Source organism: Grampus griseus, assembly GCF_964374135.1.
Source record: "Grampus griseus genome assembly, chromosome: 18".
NCBI classification, from domain to species: Eukaryota; Metazoa; Chordata; class Mammalia; order Artiodactyla; family Delphinidae; genus Grampus; species Grampus griseus.
Window position 1 is genome coordinate 66,905,702 of NC_139012.1, and position 20,580 is coordinate 66,926,281.

General features: G+C 35.6%; 1 protein-coding gene across 6 annotated transcripts in view; it reads left to right on the plus strand.

The window, feature by feature from the left end:
• TRPC4 (transient receptor potential cation channel subfamily C member 4) overlaps positions 1-20,580 on the plus strand; it is a gene marked incomplete at both ends in the record, with an annotated part of 117,921 nt that overhangs the window by 13,882 nt on the left and 83,459 nt on the right. For 5 of the 6 annotated variants that reach the window (XM_082675923.1, XM_082675924.1, XM_082675925.1 and 2 more), the window contains one exon: positions 16,555-17,073. The exons of the other annotated variant lie outside the window; for it this stretch is intronic. In XM_082675923.1, the coding sequence (XP_082532049.1) occupies positions 16,555-17,073 (519 nt within the window). The remainder of the gene's footprint in view (positions 1-16,554; positions 17,074-20,580) is intronic. 6 annotated transcript variants of the gene reach the window in all.

Genomic DNA, 20,580 nt, shown 5'->3' on the forward strand with positions numbered 1-20,580 from the left:
TAAACAAAAATTTATGAACCACCATGATATACTTCTTTGGATTTCTTCTTTACTTAATTCTATAGCAAAATGACAAAAATAATATCTTGGGATCACTATAATGCTGATACATTCCATTCTTTACAAATCTGATCCAAAAATTTAAGAGGCAGGGAAAGTCATTTTTCATTCTATAACTAGTGCTGTAGTCAGAGTCTGTTTTGATTTTCCCTGGGACTTAGCTTTTTCTGAATATTTTATCTGAGGCATGAGAGATAAGGAATTAATCCCCAAAGTTTTCTTCTTCTAGTAGCGTGTTGCCACTCCACCTATCCTGGTAAATATTTTTGACACACTAAAGTGGAGGTTAAGAAGTCTCTTAGCTGGTTGCTACACAACTTGTAAATTGCTGAAGTCTTTCATTGTTGTAGCTCAAGATTCAAGTTCACAGCTAAAGAAACTCAATGGAGGAAAGAAAAAAAAACATGATTCTTTCCCTTCACATGTGTATTTCTCAGCCCCCAGTCAAAAATCTAGGTAATATTTTCCTTATCTGTGGACGGAGGAAAGCCATTATTCCATTCAGAGGACTAAGTGCCTATCACTTTACTTTTGCCGAGAAAGTCCAGCTATGGGGCTGACATGACTTAGCACCTGTCTTTTTTCATTAGTTTCACACTGTCATATCCTCGAATTTTTCCAAGCATTAGTTCAGTTATTTTTATGCAATCTCAGAAGATAAGTTTTGTGAAACAAGTTATTTCCGTAGTCCTCCTTAGTTTCAGAGCTACGTTTTTATCCTGAAAGACTGTTTTTGTGTCCTTGCCTTTCTTTGATACTTACCAACATAACACACTGTGTTACAGTGATGGATCATACTATTATCCTCATTTGCATTAACTTCCTAATTCTTCTTTTTCTTCTTTTTTTTAAATTTTTATTTTATATTGGAGTATAGTTGGTTAACAGTGTTGTGTTAGTTTCAGGTGTACAGCAAAGTGATTCAGTTATACAAATCTATTCTTTTTCAAATTCTTTTCCCATTTAGGTTATTACAGAATATTGAGTAGAGGTCCCTGTGCTACACAGTACGTCCTTGTTGGTTATCTATTTTAAATATAGCAGTGTGTACAAGTCAATCCCAAACTCCCAATCTATCCCTCCCCCCTCCTTCCCCCCACCCCCCGGTATTCATTAAGTAAGTTCTCTAAGTCTGTGAGTCTGTTTCTGTTTTGTAAGTGAGTTCATTTGTATCATTTTTTTAAGATTCTGCATATAAGCGGTATCATATGATATTTGTCTTCCTCTGTCTGACTTACTTCACTTAATATGATTATCGCCAAGTCCATCCATGTTGCTGCAAATGGCATTATTTCATTCTTCTTAATGAAGCCTTTTTACCTTTAATTTTTCCCTCATGTGATTACTAATATATAAATGTAAAAACTTTAATTAGCCGTGGTTGTTGTATTTTGGGTCTTTAAGAAACAAAATCTTTTTCACCCTGTTATACTGTGATGGTCTTTGTAGTTCATTTTCTTCTCAAACTTATGAATGCCAGCCTATTCCTTAGGCAGATTTTACTCTTCACACCAAATAACATGTTAGTCCTCTTTTCTTCTCCTGGCTACATAATACTACACACATTCTAGGTGTTAAGTAACAGTTTGCTGAATAGATGGATGAACATGACAGATTAAAAACCCCCATCATCACTCATGAAAATAAAGCAGGCAAGGAACAATCTGGAAAGATAAAATCAAACGTCAAGGTAGCACTTCTGATTTAGATCATACTCAGAATGAAAACAAAATTATTAATACCTCCATTATAAACTGTTCTGGGAATATATGGTTCTTGAAGTTCGGTCTCTATTTCACCACGATGCTGTGTTATGATGGTAAGTGAAGTATTGCGTTCTGAGAAGCCTCACCTCATCTTAAAAAGTTAAAGTTCCACGTGGAGCATGCAGACTTCCTTGAAGTAACTGCAGTATTTCCACAAAAGCCTGCAACTGGTAAAAAAAATATAAAGCACGCTGCCAATTTTGTAGATATTGAGAGAGAGAGAGAGAAAGAGAAAGCATGTATATCTGGGTGAGAGAAAGACAATGTATATCTCTGGGTAGTGGGATTTACGGGGAATTTTGCTTTTCCTTTTGTACTTTTGATATTTTAAAAATCTTTAGGCAATAAGGGTATATAACTTTTGTAATAGGAAAAAGTCAATGCTTGTCTTAAAGATTGTAATGTGGGGCCTCCCTGGTGGCGCAGTGGTTGAGAGTACGCCTGCCGATGCAGGGGACACGGGTTCGTGCCCCAGTCTGGGAAGATCCCACAGGCCGCGGAGTGGCTGGGCCCGTGAGCCATGGCCGCTGAGCCTGCGCGTCCGGAGCCTGTGCTCCGCAACGGGAGAGGCCACAACAGTGAGAGGCCCGCGTACCGCAAAAAAAAAAAAAAAAAAAAGATCGTAATGCACCTGCACATCACAACAGGAAAAGGCAGTGAACGAGAAAGAAGTTATTAAATCTATGGGCAGGTTAGGCATAAATACAGAGTTGTTACCATTATAGTAATTAATGAAACGGATATAAAATTTAGGAATCTTATACCCATTCAATAGGCCCATTCTTTTAGGGTTCATAAATGAAATCTAAAATTTTATTTAGTATTCTTAAATTTGATTTCCCATTATTAATAGAAATAAAAGCCACAATTGTAATAATTGTCTGTGTTTTCATTTTTAATATCATAAAAGTAAAGGGTACTTTCTCCTCCTTACATTTATGAATCACTCCAACTCTGTCAAAGTTCTTTCATCCTATTAAGGTGGCTTGATTCTGTGGGTAAACAGGCAATGCTGTTATCGCTAAAAGTGAAGCTGGTGAATGAGGTGCTGGAGGCCACACTGATAGTCAGTGGATGAGCCAAGGTCACCTGACAACTCAGCTTTATCTCCTCTGCTCCTTTCAAGGTAACCGATCCAACCTCACACCCACTTCATAATAGCCAGACATTCAGAATACTACCCAGCACAGCCTTACTAACTTGTAGCCTCTAATATCTTCTTAGCCTCAACTGCTAGTTCCATATTTTCAATTTGCATCTCCTCATTCATGGCCTTTGGGATCAGCATGTTTTTCCATTAGGATACACTATCGATGTAATTCTGCTGCATGTCTCACTGCCAGAAAAGCATCCATATGAAATTCTTCTTATATCTTCTCTGTTTAATAGGTGCTGTGACAGATAAAAGCTCTTAGAGTGAGTTTTCCACTTGAAGTCTAGATGTTTTAAAGAAATTGAAGTACTAACAACAACATGCAATGGAATTTTGCTGTACTGGATTGATGAGACCTTGTTCCTATACTTCCACATTCCCCATATTTTGAGTGTTCTTCAATCAGAGTGGATTAAGATGTGAGGATTCATGTCTTTTGTCCCTATATTCCTGCCACACATGCTCCATTCAATTTGGCAGACAAAATCTAGTGCTATATTTCCTATCGTCCTAAGAGTCTCAGGGCACTTGAAAATTACAGGCAAACTTGATAATATTTGTTTAAATTTAACATAAGATAAGATCTCTTACTCCATGGAGCCTTGATTGGAACCTCAAGTCACAGGACTTGACATAATTATATCAACTTTTATTCATTCATGTAAATCTACATTAATCATGTGCAGCACAGTTTAAACAAATCTATGAAGAAAAATATAAAACAGAAAAAATGAAGGTTTACCTTGGTGTGATTTTTAACCTCTGAAAGATCTGTTTTATTTCAAAATTATCTCTATAATAATTTAACAGTGTGTGTTCCTTTGTGTGTTTAAAATAAAATCATAAAATCAAAAATTGAGAAAGGAATTCATAAAACATAAGACAAAAATTAATAAAAATAATTCTATTTAATGCTGACTGATAAATCAACAAAGGACAATAAGGCAATTATGCAATCTTCTGAATTTTATGCCTCATCTATATAGTGAAACTAGCACCCTTTATTTTTGTTGGAACTAAATCCTTTTGGAAAAGCAACTTAGCGATGTTTAGCAAAAGCAAAACCAAAGAAAAGGGTATGCATATTTAACCACTCTTTCATGTATTCAAAATGGAGGTGATTAAGTAAATTACAGTGTATTTTTAATTGAAATATTGCACAATCATCACAATAATATTTTAAAGTTTTAAAATCTATCATGGGATAAATAAATATCAAATAACAACTGAATTCCATATGGATTAAATAAATAGCATTATAATTAATTTAAATATGATGCAAATACTAAATCTCTTTAGCAAGGGTTAGGGGTTTTCATGTGGACAAGACTGTCTCAGCTTAAAAGTAAAGCAGATATTTAGCTTATACAAAACCCTATACACATGGCTTTCATTCTCAAAGATTGGTGACCTATTTTCATGAATGAATGTCTGGGCTACACAGAGCAATATTAGGGGAAAGAAAGACTGATAAATTTGTTGAGGTGAAAATAACATTAACAATCTTCATAATAAAAATTTGCATAAAACCTAAAACATGGAAAATATTTGAAATAAATATGATTGATTAAAAAAAGGTAAATAAATATATTTTTAAATAACAATGAAGAAAAGCAGGTGAGATCTACCATTCAAGGAACATATTATTCCAATCTTTCATAAACATTTCTAATTTTATGAAACTGATACAGCCTTGGCATCAAAATCAGAAGAGGACAGTGTGAGAAAGGAAAATTATGGTCCATCAAAAATTCAATGCAAAATCTAAAGCAATTATTAGAAAAATCTATTAATGTAATTCGCTACTTTGACAGGTAAAGGAGAAGGAAATGCATGATTATCTCACTAGACACCAAAAAAATAAAGCGTTTGATAAAATGTTTATCCTTGCATGTTAAGAAAAAAAACAAACAAACAACTAAGCAAACCAAGAAGGAAATAGACAAAAAACTTTCCTTAACTTGATTGAGTCTACCCAAAGCCTACATCTTATATTATTCTGAATAGTGAAATATTAAAAACATTCATGTTACTCTCAATAACAAAATAAAGATTCTCAATATTGATCTTCCATACAACACTCTACTGGAGGTTCTATTTTGAATAACCAAAAAAGAAGTAAAAATAAAAGATATAAAGACTAGAAGAAATGAAAAACATATTCAGCTAATTTGTCTACATAAAACCAAAATGTAATCTACATAGTATTATAAATAATTAGAAAGTTTATGCAAGTCATGGCATGAACCATTAATCTAGAAAACTATCCTTCCATTAAATTGGCCAAATACTCTAATTATACTCATGCTTCAGGGTCTTCGCACTTGCTGCTCTCTCTTCCAGGAATGCTCTGCCCTTAGATGTAAGCTTAGCTTGCTCTCTAAATTTCCTCAGCCTTCTATTCGAATGTCTTCATAGTAGTAAGACTTCCCTGTCACCCTACATAGGGCAGTAGCCTCTTCTTGCCTCTGACACACTTTATTTCCTCTTACTCCACTGTACTTTTCTCCATGGCCTTTACTGTTTGAGATTTCTTCATTCATTGATTTATGCATCCACTTGTTCATTCATGTTGTGTCTTTCCCTCCCCCCTCTTTCTAGAATGCAATTAGAATAAAGGTGAGGATTTTGTCTGTTCTGTTCACTGCTGTATTCCCCAAACTTTGAAGAGTGACTGGAATAAAATGGGTGCCCCAAAGTATTACTGAATAGCTGGAGGCTGGAAGAATAAATATTGACACATATAGACTATCATTAACATGAAAACAGCCAACCTTCAGGGAGTACATATATGCCGAATGAGAAGAACACTGGGCTTAAGTTTGATCCCTAAAGAAACAGTGTTCAAGGGATGAATAGGAGAAGGGTCCCCAGTGAGTGAGACTGAGAAAAAGCAACCAGAGAAAATGATGATGATACTGATGAAGATAATTATAGTAATTACACTAGATTTTGTTTTATCAAACATTATGTACTGATACAAAACACTTTCATATTAATTATTATTCTGTATTTCTTTTTGAATCCTTAAAAAAACCCTATGAGGTAACGACTACAATAATCTCCATTTTATAGATGAGAAAATTGAAGTTTAGGGGGTTAAATAATGTTTCCAAAGCTACAAACCATTAGTGGGACAGCCAGGATTTGAGTCAATACACTACCCAGTTATGGAAGTCAAAGGACTGGTGACTTTCAAAAAAAAGGGACCGTGATAAACACTGTCAAGTGAAACTAAGATTAGAATCTCTGATCAGAATTTGTGTAATTCTTATACAATTAAGTATACACTTGGCCCGTTGAGCTACGTTCTCTACCAATAAAAGATTTCACTTGGATATCATTTAATAGATTTTCCTTCAATGTAACAGATATAAAGAGAGAGAGAGTTTTAAAAATAAAAGTGATGTCTGTGAACTAAACAATCTGGGAGTCAGTGATAGCAATCCTCTCATTATTTTAGTGATTAAAACCTAGCCAAAGCTGGTGGTGATTTAAAGTTGCTATTTGTTTGATGTCGCCCTAGGAGTCGAAATAGATTTCTCCAGTTCTTTATCCAAGATGCAAATGATATTTAATAGCTATTATTTATGGTATATCTATAGCAGTATACAACAGAGTCTATGCCATTTTAGGAGATACACAGTTTAAATTTTCAGTCATGAAAAGTACATGTTCCAAGCTTTGACATCTACACTGAGGAAACTGGCCCAGCAGGAAATAATTGTCCTACTTTTCAGATGAATCAAGCACTGTAATTGGGGCTGTGTTTATGTGAGGAGAAACAAATCAATCTGGCAAAACTGAACAAGACTGTTTTATGCTTTCTCCTAACAATCTCTGGCTTGTCACATAACACTAGTCCCTTCCTGTTATTTAGTGATTTGTAGATACCACATGCTTTCATGTTGCCCTGCAACATGAAATCTTCACTGCAGCCCTGTGTGTATTAACTTTGAGAAGCCTTTGATATATATTTCTCCAGTTCTTATTCCACAAGGAGAAATATCTTGAATGAATGTCCAGATTTCAAAATGGTAAACTGGAAGTGTGGAGAAGTTAACTGGCTTTGTCATTCTCACACAACTGAAAATGGTTGAGGCAGGATGGAATGCTCACTCCTGATGCCTGAGCTATTTCCAGGACCTCACAGCTGCCTTACTTACAAGACATATAGTTTATTGATGAAGAATTTATACCCAGGAGTCAAGCTGCATGGATTTCTGTGTGACCATGGGCAAACTATTGCAATTCTCTAAGGCCTATTCTATTTGTCAAAAGAGGATTACAGTAACACCTATTTCCAAAAATGATTTTGAAGATTAAGATGTGGCATGAAAAGCTCCTAGCACGGGGCATGGCACATGATAAGTGCTTCATATGTCTTAGTTGTTACTTGTGTCACTGTAATCAGACTCCAGGCATATTTGTATTAACAGTGTCACTGAGTTGAAATGATTTTTGCCAGATCCTTGTTCATTTGGTTCAAGTGTGCTTCATAGTTCTAAAATAAATCTGTTACCCAAGTTATTGTAGAAGTATATTCACTATGTGTGTCCGACACCTATTTAAATCAATACAAACTATATCTATTTGCTGGTATTTTTAATTCAAAGTAGACTTGAAATAGGCTTACCATAAAAATATATAATCAATGCAATTTAAAATGAATATTAACTTTAAGAGAGTAGAAATAGTTATTAATGTTACATTATTTATATTTATATACTGGATGTATCACTGACCAAAGCTTGAGTAAAGTTATTATAAATAGTTTGTATGAGCGCACTTAAAGGAGATAAGAGAATCATCAATTGTATAATCTGCACTCTCATTCTTCACTTTTCCCACAAACTCGTCTTTTTATTTTATTTTAGTTTTTTTACAAACTCCTCTTTTAAAAAATTGATATTTATCTCTTCTTGTAAAAAGCTAATAACAGCACCTTCCCTTTCTCCTGCCTCCATTTAAAGAAAAAAATGCCAGGTTAATAACAGTTCAGTTTTACTAAAGGGCATCATAGAAATCATAAGGTTTGAGTTGGGTCTTGAAGGTTTGGTAGAATTTGGTAAGTGGGAGGGAATAGGCAGAAGTCAACAAGAAAACTATGAATGGAAAGTTTGACACTGAAATGATTGGGCCATGGGATGCCTGTCAGGGTGGAGTACAATTTAGATTTGAATACACAGGGTGGGACATGATTATAGAGGTCTTTATGTATCCAATAAAGTAGTTAAGATATAATTAGGTAATACCAAGCAGAGTCTCTGATATAAAGTTAACTAATGTTTAAAGAACCTAAAATAAGGAGTCTTTATGTAAATAACTATGCTACAACTCTCCAACAGGGCAAAATGAGACCTCAGGGGCAACCCTCCAAATTGATACCTACAGCATGCATTCAAGTTCAAATATTCAATAGCATCATAATGTTTCGTGTAGAGATATTCCACAATTTGTTCAACCTTTCTCTTTCGAAAAACATTCAGGCGATACCCAAGTTTCTATCATGACAAACAATGATGATATAAATACATAGTCTCAAGGTGCCTGATTTTCTGTAGGGAGGGTTCCCTAACTAAGACTATGGTGCTTAGAATTTATGTAAGTGCCAGAAACGTTCCAGCAAGGCTGTTATAATTTGCATTCCTCTTGCTTTTGATGAATGTGGATGCATCAGCTCCTTAAATTTGGCAAAATAATTGTAGTTCATTATTATTTTATATTTTCTTTCCCTGTCTATTAATGAGAAAGATCATTCATGTTTCTGACCTTTTTTTCTTCCAGTTTTATTGAGATAAAATTGACATACAGCACTGTATACATTTATGATAACGTTTAGCATAATTATTTGACTTACATAATCGTGAAATGATGATCACAGTCCATCATCTCATACAGACACAAAATAAAAGAAGAAAATATTGTTCCTTGCGATGACAGTTCTTAGGATTTGCTCTCTTAACAACTTTCATATATAACATGCAACAGTGACAATTATATTAATCATGTTGTACATTACATCGCTAGTACTTATTTATCTTGTAACTGGAAGGTTGTACCTTTTGACTCTGCCTTAATCTATTTCCCCCTCCCTCTAACCCCTACCTCTGGTAACAATAAATCTGATCTCTTTTTCCATAGGTTTGTTGTTGGGTTTTGTTTGTTTGTTTGTTTTTAAGTATAATTGACCTACAACCTTATGTTAGTTCTTGGTTCACAACATAGTGACGGATGTTTCTAACATTATAAACTGATGACCATGATAAGTCTAGTTACCATCTGTCACCGTACAAAGCTACTACATTATTATTGACTGTGTTCCCCATGCTGTGCATTTCATCCCCGTGATTCATTTATTTTGTAACGTATATTATATTTGTGCCTCTCAATTTCCCTCACCAATTTCACTCAGCCCTGACCCTCTCGCCTCTGGCGAACCACTTGTTCATACTTTTGGTATCTGTGACTCTGTTTCTGTTTTGTTATGTTTGTTCATTCGTTTTGTTTTGATTTTCTTCTGTGAAAATCTTGGGTCATTCTACTTGAGAACTGTAAAACCAAATATGTAGTTTTCCATATTCTGTGTTTCCAATCTTGCTTTAAGAGTTCTCCCCAACCCTTGGGCTATAGAACTATTTTTTAAAATTCTTTTTCTGAACTTGTGTTGCTTTCTGTTTTTACATTTAAATATTTACTCCATCTCAAATTTATTGTTATGAAATGAGATATGCACTAAGTTTGTTTGTTTGGGGTAGAAAATTGTTTCAATAAATGAACCACTATTTCCAATTGAATAGAAATTTTTTTTCACATATCAAGTTCCCATATAAAATAAGAAGTAATTCTGGGGACTTCCCTGGTGGCACAGTGGTTAAGAATCTGCCTGCCAATACAGGGGACATGGGTTCGAGCCCTGGTCGGGGAAGATCCCACATGCTGCGGAGCAACTAAGCCTGTGCACCATAACTACTGAGCCTGTGCTCCACAACAAGAGAAGCCACCACAGTGAGAAGCCCGCGCACCAAAACGAAGAGTAGTCCCCGCTCGCTGTAACTAGAGAAAGCCCACGTGCAGCAACGAAGACCCAAAGCAGCCAAAAATAAATAAATAAATAAATTTTTTTTAAAAAAAGAAGAAGTAATTCTGGTCAAAATTCTGTTCAACTGATCCCGTATTTCTTGCTATATTTTCTTGGATCATAGCCTTCATATCATAATTTTTGAAACACTTGGTTATGTATTCCTCCATATTAACTAATACAATAGTTTTATAAAGTTATAAACAAAACAACGTAAGTAAAAAAGATTCTGAATAAAATGCACATATTTATTTTGAGACAATCGACATAATTAAGATATTAGGTCTTCCTAATATCAGGTCTTCCTAATTCAGAACATAATATTGTATTTTCCCCGTGTTTTGGATTTTTGTAAACGTTCATGTATGAGTATATATGTATGTGTGTGTATATGCATATTTATGAAAATTTCAAGTTCTAAATAACTGATGTTAAATTGTTTTAAATATAACTCTAAGTTGAAACTCCCTTATGTTGGTTTGAATTAGAAGGTAGTCTGGGTGATTGAGAGAGGTAAATTTGATATTCATAATCCTGAGTTTCAAAAAATGTAGGTTTCAATACATTATATAAAAACAAAGTTAAAAGCGAGATGAAACTGAAGATATTAACAAATTTTTATTGAAGTACTTGAAAAAAAATTCTCATAAATTTTCACTTACTGTGCTATCAACTGGAGTATAAAAATAGTTTTTGAGTCATAGAAATTTCATAACCTCTTTCATATAACAGAAATATTAAGGGACTTTCACAAGATAATATAACTAATTGAGAACAGCCAGATTAGAATATGGATCTGTTTAGTCTTAATAATTTAGGATACATCAAATAATATTATATAAGTAAATTTCTTTTACTCAGTTTATACAACCCAGTTTAATAAATGCTGAATGCAAGGGAATGAATTCTTTTAAATTGGTTGAATGTCACTCCAGGATGAATTTCTCTTCTAGAAATGTATACTTCAGGATTAATAGTTCAAAAATGTATATGTTAGTCACAAAGAGACATTTCTATATTTGGGTAAGATGTCACATATGCCTCAGACTGGTGCCGAGTGATTTCAAGGTAAAGCATTTGGTTGAATTTGAGAAAAGCTAGCAGTTTATGGGTTAATAGTTAATCACTTAAACTGATTAATGGGTGTTAATTAGCTTATGTGTAGGTCAGTCATTGTGAATGCTGTGTGACATGAAAATGATTCAGTTAATAATGTAACTACTGTTATGATAAGGCTGAGAAAAAGACGTTGAACAAATACTCATTCATAAATCTTAGACAGAAGAAAAGCCAGAGCAAACTTCCAGCTACGCAACATAAGAAACAGGGACATGAATTTGGTTTCCAGATCCTCTTTTAACTGCTTCTACTTAGTTGTAGATTACTGGGTCAACTGTATAATTCAATCAGTTGGAATTTGTTAAACGGTGGAGTGTGTTGTTTGTTTACGAGTAATGTTGAGTATACATTTTCATGCATGTATGTTTGCCTGGGAGTAGTGTTTTTATGTCTGTAGAGTTTACTTCAGCTAAAATAAGTCAAGCATAGTGTGATTTTTATCTACAGGGTTATCCTCATGATCTTTATATCTATCCTTAAATATGCCAAATGGCAAATTTGAAAAATTTGGAAAAATACAATATTTCTATCAAAACTATTTTTAGGTAATAGCTACCAAGCACTTCTAGTGACCTATTTATTTTAATGCTAGAAAAATATGCTTTTCGAGCTTCCCTGGTGGTGCAGTGGTTGAGAGTCCGCCTGCCGATGCAGGGGACATGGGTTCGTGCCCCGGTCCGGGAGGATCCCACGTGCCGCGGAGCGGCTGGGTCCGTGAGCCATGGCCGCTGAGCCTGCGCGTCCGGAGCCTGTGCTCCGCAACGGGAGAGGCCACAGCAGTGAGAGGCCCGCGTACCGCAAAAAAAAAAAAAGAAAGAAGAAAAATATGCTTTTCACTTGTAACGCTGGCACCACAGAAGGAAAGAGGGAGAGTTGCATATTGAAGATATTGAATAAAGCGAAGCACGGGATGGAGACAGGAAATAGACTGGTGAAGGAAGCATGAGAGAGGGAGCAAGCCCATTTTCCGCATTTCCTAAATGCTTCTGAGATCAAATGCCTTATATTTTAGACTTCTTTAAATTTCTGAGTATTTAGTAGATAGCAAAGTGGCTACTCAACAGATAAATTTCTCAGCTGCGGGAGCTCAGCACAGCAGTCTCTCAGCTTGCTGCCCTCTTCCTGTCTTCAATGTCACCATCTTCCAAGGCAAGAGGTCGTGTGGGTGGCACTCTCATCTTTCCAATGAAGTCAGTAAGAAGTGGCCTTTTATCAGTTGTTATTCATAGCCAGCTAACAGACCGAAGAGAGGGGAAAGGTCATTGGCCCTTATTTGATTCAGGACTTCTCTGAAAGTCCCCTTTCAGGGCAAGATTTTGCCATTAGCACATGGCCATTCTGTAACGGAACTCTGAATTGTTTAGTTCTGTTGACCAGCTTTCCCTCCCAGAAAAGTAGACATTAAAGAAAGTGAAATCTGAACTGGAAGGTATCTCCGGGCATCTGGACTAGACCTCTCTTATTTTCTGATCTCTTTGCTTCGAATTGTTCTATTCCATGCTTGTTCTCTCTCACACCCCCAGCATCGCTTGATGGGTCATATGCACAGCCTCTCCTTTTCCTTTGCTACAACCCTAATTCAGACTGCACTCATTACCAGGCTCCGTTATCTGCCTCTACCCATCTGCCTCTTAATTCAAGAATCAAAATATGCTAGCGTGATGTTAATACTTCGGAATTATTCCATTACTCTACTGGTTCAATTCTTGTATGATTCCACCAATGTCTACAAAATAATGCGATTCAAAACCTTCCCTCATTTTGCCCTGATCTACACTGAGGCATTTTATGATTATTTATCTCTATATGATTTATCCCATACTCTAAAGAAAGTATTTGCTATGAATCCATCTTTTTTATTTTCTTCTTGTTGTCATTTTTCCGTAACTTTTCTACATTGTTAGTTCCAACCAATCTTAAGTTTAAATTCCTCCTAAAATCCTTTTCTAATTCTACCAAGTAAAAATAACGTCTTCTCTAAATTCATTTCCCTTTTGCTTTATTCATATTCTCCTTAGGGAATTTACTAATTTTTTATGCTAAAACCATTTGCATAGTATTATACTGTGTGTGTGTGTATGCAGGTGTGTGGGCTTGTGTGCACACGCACCATATTTTTAGGACTAAGGAGAATAATTATGATTATCCTCAGAGAAGTATAAAAGGCCTTAGACAAATTCAATACCCAGCCCTGATAATAAATAATGAATAATCCAATTCAAAATGATTGCTTAACAAGTTGAGTGGTGTAAATAAATAGATGGATAGATAGATTGATAGATAAATAACTGGGAATACCAAGTATAATTTGTGGTGGGCATGAAAATTGGTATCACTGCTTCAGAAAATTGTTTGACCCAGAAATTCCATTGCTAGATACAAGACCAACAGACATGGACAAAAATGTGCATAGGGGCAATATTCTGAATAGCCACAGACTGGAAACCACAGAAATATCATCAAAAATAGAATGGAAAGTAGAATAGAATAGAAAAATAAATTGTGCTATATTCATAAACCGGAATATTATGCAGAATTAAGTAACAAAAACGATTGCTACTAACAATATGAATATATTTCAAAGAGCTAATGTGGAATGGAGAAAGCTAGACATAAAAAGTACATACTTTAATTTGTTTATATAAAGTTAAAAAGTATGTGAAAGTAATCTGTGGTGACAGCAGTTAGATTTGTGATTACAAAATGGAATGACTGGGAGGTGACAAGAGGGAGGTCCCTGGGGTGCAGGCACTCTTCTAGATTTATTTTTTATAAATTTATTTATTTTATTTTTGGCTGCATTGGGTCTACGTTGCTGCACGTGGGCTTTCTCTAGTTGCAGCAAGCGGGGGCTACCCTTTGTTGCGGTGCATGGGCTTCTTATTGCGATGGCTTCTCTTGTTGTGGACCACTGGCTCTAGGCATGCAGGCTTCAGTAGTTGTGGCATGTGGGCTGAGTAGTTGTGGTGCACGGGCTCAGTTGCTCTGGAGCATGTGGGATCTTCCCAGACCAGAGCTCAAACCCATGTCCCCTGCATTGGCATGCAGATTCTTAACCACTGCGCTACCAGGGAAGTCCTCATCTAGATTTTTGTCTGTGTCTTGTCACACAGGTGTGTTCACGTTTTAAAAAAGGTTTCAAGATGTACACTGATCTCTGTGCATTTTACTGTATGTATGTATGCTATACCTCAATAACAAGTTCAAAATGAATAATTATTGCAATGAATCAAAATATATTGAATAAAATAAAGGAAGAATCCATGGGTTCATTATTAATACTCAATAATTAAGAGGAGAAGAGAGCAAAGTTGTACATACAGAAGAATGCCAATTACTAAACTTAGAAGTGATGGAAGAACAAGAAAACCCCCAATTTTCCGACTCCATGTAATACTTGATTCAGGTGTGTAATTAGCACTCAATAACAGGCAATTGTTTAAGTGTTTTTGTTTTACTGTTATTTTTCAATGCAATGCTTACTTGCCCTCTGGGACCTGGATAAGCAATCACGTGTGCCTGCTGGGCTGACCTGTCAGAGTCCCAGCAGACTGCTGTCTGTTAAGTATATACAGTTTATGTGTTTTGTTTGAATATAACTGGTGAAAGTGATGGGGTTTTTTAAAAAGCAGTAGTGATTTGGGGTTTTTTTGAGTTTTGTTTTGCTATTTCATTCCATGTTTGACCAAAGCTTCCTTTAAGTCGTTTATTATGGAAAATTGTCACACTAACTTAAAGGAAGGGGTGGAGGAAATACATAAATTGTCTTCTAAAAAATTAAATAAAATACTGAATATCTTAAAAATATGTATATATATATATAGTGTGTGTGTGTCTTATGAAATAAATGGATATTCAAAATGGCCAGATGAATTAAAAGCATTTGAGTTTAATTATTCTCATATAAAGATAACACCTCTACTTAAAAGTAGTGCTACTGAAGTTTCCTATGACTTTCGTTTTTCTCTACATAGTTGTTTCTTTTGATCCTTCTGTGGTTTTAATCATATTTGACCAGCAGCATCTTTTAATGTGACGTGTCATCACTTTTTCTGCCATGCCTGTTTAACTTGTCCTTAGGAAGCATTTATTTTCACAGAGGCCTCTATGCTTTGCACCAGCAGGAAGAAATACTAAACCAAAAATTGTAAAGCAGCAGGGTGTAGTGCAGTACGTACAGGCCTGGGTGTCAGACAGATGGACCTAGGTTCAAACAGCAGGCTTCCCACTTACTCACCGAGAGACCATGTCTCTAAAGTGTGAATAATGAATAGTGAGGGTGGATGTGCTTTAGGCCTACTAAATAGTGCCTATTAAATTATTTTTGTCATTACCATTCCTAGAGTATAACCCAAAGGAAATTGTTCATAAGTGCATTGGTGACCTGATTCATTGGGAAGCATTTCTTTCTTATTTTTTTCTTTTTTAATAGCTTTATTGCGATATAGTTCACATACCATGACATTCACCCACTGAAAGTATACTATTCGGTGATTTTTAGTATATTCACAGGGTTGTGCAACCATAACTACAATATTAGAACATTTTTATCACCCTCAAAAGAAACTTTGTGTCCTTTAGCAGTCACCTCCCATCCCTTCCATCACCCCCAAGCCTAGGCAATCACTACTTTCTCCGTATACAGATTTGCCTATTTTGCATATTTTATAAAAATGGAATCATACAATATGTGATCTTTCGTGACTGGCTTCTTTCACTTAGCATAATGTTTTTAAGGTTCTTCCACAGGAAGCATTTATTTCTAATAACAGCGATGTTAGAATGGGGCACCTCTTGTCATCTGGAAAATATACCATAAAGGAATGGATGAAAACAGAAAGCAGAGGGGCTAGGACTCTTGCGTTCCCCTGCCACCTGTAATCGCAGGGTGGATCTTAGGACTGCAGAAGATAAAACACAAACAAGCAAGAACCTGACTGAAGAATTTAAAACCTTCTATTGCAGAGGAAGATCTTGGGTTTAAAACAAATCATTAACTATTTTGTAGCATCTTTCTTATTATTTATGGAGCCCATATCACTGGGGAAGAAAAGCAAAGATTGTCAGCCAGAAAATAAGTTGGGAGCAAGAAAGTCTTTTATCAAAGAGTTTCCATAGGCACTGAGTTTAAGATATCATGAAATGTCACAATTCGGATTGAACAAAGAATAATGTGTCATTCTATTGCCGAGCTAGTTTTTGTTTAATTTTCTATTGTCTTTTGAGGGGAAAAAAGCCCTAACTCTCCTGCAAAAAAACCAAAAACCTGACAAAAGACTTATGAATCTTGTTCAACATTGCTATAGCACGTTGTTTAAATTCACAGGCTTGAGCAAATGCGTTACTACTCACGAACTCTGCTTTCTTTTTTCTAGGTGCCTCCCATACTCCTTGATAAGCAGTTCTCTGAATTCACTCCGGACATTACACCCATCATTTTGGCAGCCCATACAAATAATTACGAGATAATAAAACTTTTGGTTCAGAAAGGCGTCTCGGTGCCCAGACCCCACGAGGTCCGCTGTAACTGCGTCGAATGCGTGTCCAGCTCGGATGTGGACAGTCTCCGCCACTCCCGCTCCAGACTCAACATCTACAAGGCCCTGGCCAGCCCCTCTCTCATCGCCCTGTCCAGTGAAGACCCTTTTCTCACAGCCTTTCAGTTAAGTTGGGAGCTCCAGGAACTGAGTAAGGTGGAAAATGAATTCAAGTCAGAGTATGAGGAGCTGTCACGACAGTGCAAACAATTTGCTAAGGACCTACTGGATCAGACAAGAAGTTCCCGCGAGCTGGAAATCATTCTTAATTACCGCGATGACAACAGTCTCCTAGAAGAACAAAGTGGAAATGATCTCGCGAGACTCAAATTGGCCATTAAGTACCGTCAGAAAGAGGTGAGTTTTGCCAGACTTTATCCATCAAAATGCCACAGAATTTAAATGGCAGTGAGGGAAATTGGTACCCCAAAATTAGGTTGGGGGTTTAAAGCATTTTCTGTTTAACTGTAAGTGGATGATATTTCTTGTTTGCCAGATTACGGATGATGAAACACATTGAAGAGGGGCGGTAAGTAGGTTAATAATTAGTGATGGTTTTTGACATCTGTGTTAAAATGTACACAGTTCATGGTGTGTGATGGTAAAACTAATGAATTTTAGAATCTGCACTAAGAGTTCTGGTTCTGCCATTTATAAGTTTTGCTACTTCAGAGGGTCACACAGATCTCTTTGAGTTTCGGTTTTCTCATCTGCTTAAGGGACTTTATATTTGATTTTATATATATATTTCTTTATACATATAAAATATTTTACTCACAGATGTGTAGGAAGTGTAAAATGAGTGGATGTGTGTGAAGGCTCTTAGTAAATTATAAGGTATGATCCTAATAAAATACATTATTAGAAGTTATTAATAAAGGAAAGCCTTTAGTCCAACAGCAGATGAAAATACTAAAACTTCCTTCATCTCTGGCTTAGTTTCTTGATTTGTCGGGAATGAGAAGTTAAGAAGTCAATTGCAAATTGCAGAAGAGTAATACATTTTTCATTAGATTTCCATGGATTTGAACATTAAATAAGGAAAATTCAGATCTATTACATTTATCACCTAGTGTAATTGTTGTTTCCATCACTGATTTTGAGTAAGTTCTCAAAAATCTATTTACTTCTACCTCCAGAAAATATTGGTTTTCTTTTCATTGGTGAATTATAGTAATTGTTCTAGAACAAAAGTTGGAAGAAACTATGTATGTAATATAAGATGAAAAAGAAAGAGAAAAAGAAACTTCTGAAAAAAATGTATTCATTTTTTTTTTTAACTTGGCCCTAAATATTCTACATTAGCACTGGCTGCTTTATCTATTGCTACTTACTAAATACTTAAGATTGAAGATACCTGAATTTGCTTCTTTGAGTTTTTCCTGTAGTTCTTTGGCCAGTTGTCATGGGAGCCTAAAAGTAATTAACAATCTTTTCCCTGAACAACAAAGGAAACAGCTTCATTCCTGTGCATTCCCACTGATTCTAAAATCACATGTACTAGTATCAACGCATTTTTTTAGGGTATTGTGTTTAAGACTCAGGGCTCTTTTTTTTTAAGGGACTAGAATAATTTTAATATGCAACTAGAAGAAATTGATGAAAAATTTCACATGATTAAAGATTGTAAAATACTAAATATGAAACTTACAAATACACCAGATAGATTTAATTGATATTTATAGGACATTCCATCCAAAAAACAGCAGATTACACTTTCTTCTCAAGTGCACATGGAACATTCTCCAGGATAGATCACATCTTGGGTCACAAATCAAGCCTCAGTAAATTTAAGAAAATTGAAATCACATCAAGCATCTTTTCTGACCACAATGCTATGAGATTAGAAATGAACTACAGGGGAAAAAATGTAGAACACACAAACATATGGAGGCTAAACAATATGTTACTAAATAACCAAGAGATCACTGAAGAAATCAAAGAGGAAATCAAAGAATACCTAGAGACAAATGACAATGAAAACACGACAATCCAAAACCTATGGAATGCAGCAAAAGCAGTTCTAAGAGGGAAGTTTATAGCTATACAAGCCTACCTCAAGAAACAAGAAAAATTTCAAATAAAAAATCTAACCTTACACCTGAAGGAACTAGAGAAAGAACAGACAAAACCCAAAGTTAGCAGAAGGAAAGAAATCATAAAGATCAGAGAAGAAATAAGTGAAATAGAAACAAAGAAAACAATAGCAAAGATCAATACAACTAAAAGCTGGTTCTTTGAGAAGATAAACAAAATTGATAAACCATTAGCCAGACTCATCAAGAAAAAAAGGGAGAAGACAGAAATCAATAGAATTAGAAATGAAAAAGGAGAAGTAACAACTGACACTGCTGAAATACAAAGGATCATGAGAGATTACTACAAGCAACTCTATGCCAATAAAACGGACAACCTGGAAGAAATGGACAAATTCTTAGAAAGGTATAACCTTCCAAGACTGAGCCAGGAAGAAATAGAAAATATGAACAGACGAATCACAAGTAATGAAATTGAAACTGTGATGAAAAATCTTCCAACAAACAAAAGCCCAGGACCAGATGGCTTCTAAATGTTTGATGGAATTTGTTGAATTCCATCAAACATTTAGAGATGAGCTAACATCCATCCTTCTCAAATTCTTCCAAAAAATTGCAGAGGAAGGAACACTCCCAGACTCATTCTATGAGGCCACCATCACCCTGATACCAAAACCAGACAAAGATACTACAAAAAAAGAAAATTACAGACCAATATCACTGATGAATATAGATGCAAAAATCCTCAACAAAATACTAGCAAACGGAATCCAGCAACACATTAAAAGGATCATACACAAAGAAAAAAAAAAAAAGAAAGAAACTTATAAGTAATTGCATGCATTAGAACTGATAAAAACTTTCCATCCAAGGGTGCATACTGCAGCCACACCTTCTTTCAGGTAAATTCCTGGCCATCTAAGAACTATTGGAAAGATGTCTTTTTGTTGGTATCCAGTAACTCATCTCTGTATCATTGAAATAAAATATCCTATGAAACACATGAAGCCTGTGAAATGGATATAATCCTCTTTTCTGCTCCTAATCAGGTATGTGATGTTAGACCAATTATCCTTTAAGTTTTTGTTTTCTCACCTTTAAAATAGGAAAATACTGCCTACTTCATAGGTCAGTAGTTAAGATGAAGCATGACAATACAAGTCCAGATCTAGGCATACTTCCTGGCATATTTGTCCAGAAGAGGAGCTATCTATTATATGTAGTTATTACTGATATTATCATTGTTTTTGCTTATCCCCTCATGGACCCTCAGTATAAAAAGCTAAGTGCATTTGCTATGAAGCAAATGCAGCTTCATTATTAAATGTTTTAATATTTGTACTGAATATTTATCTAGGCCTCGTGGGTTGAACTGCACTTTTGAATTGGTAGTTTGGTATGACACATACACACTGCTAAAAATAAATAAATTAATTAATAGGAAAAATTTTAAGTTTATCCTCTTACAGTCTATTGTTATAATCATTATGCTAAACTGTTTATATTAAAAAGACATTCTCATCAAAAATGTATAAACTTTATCTCAGACCCTAGGGTTGTCCATGCTCTAATTCTTCCATTATCAGCTTTAAAAAGTAACTTAGATTATATACTACACACTTGATTTTAATTTGTCCTTCTGCCTTGCTTTTTTTTTTTGTGTGTGGTACGCGGGCCTCTCACTGTCGTGGCCTCTCCCGTTGCAGAGCACAGGCTCCGGACGCGCAGGCTCAGCGCCCATGGCTCACGGGCCCAGCCGCTCCGCGGCATGTGGGATCTTCCCAGACCGGGGCACGAACCCGTGTCCCCTGCATCGGCAGGCAGACTC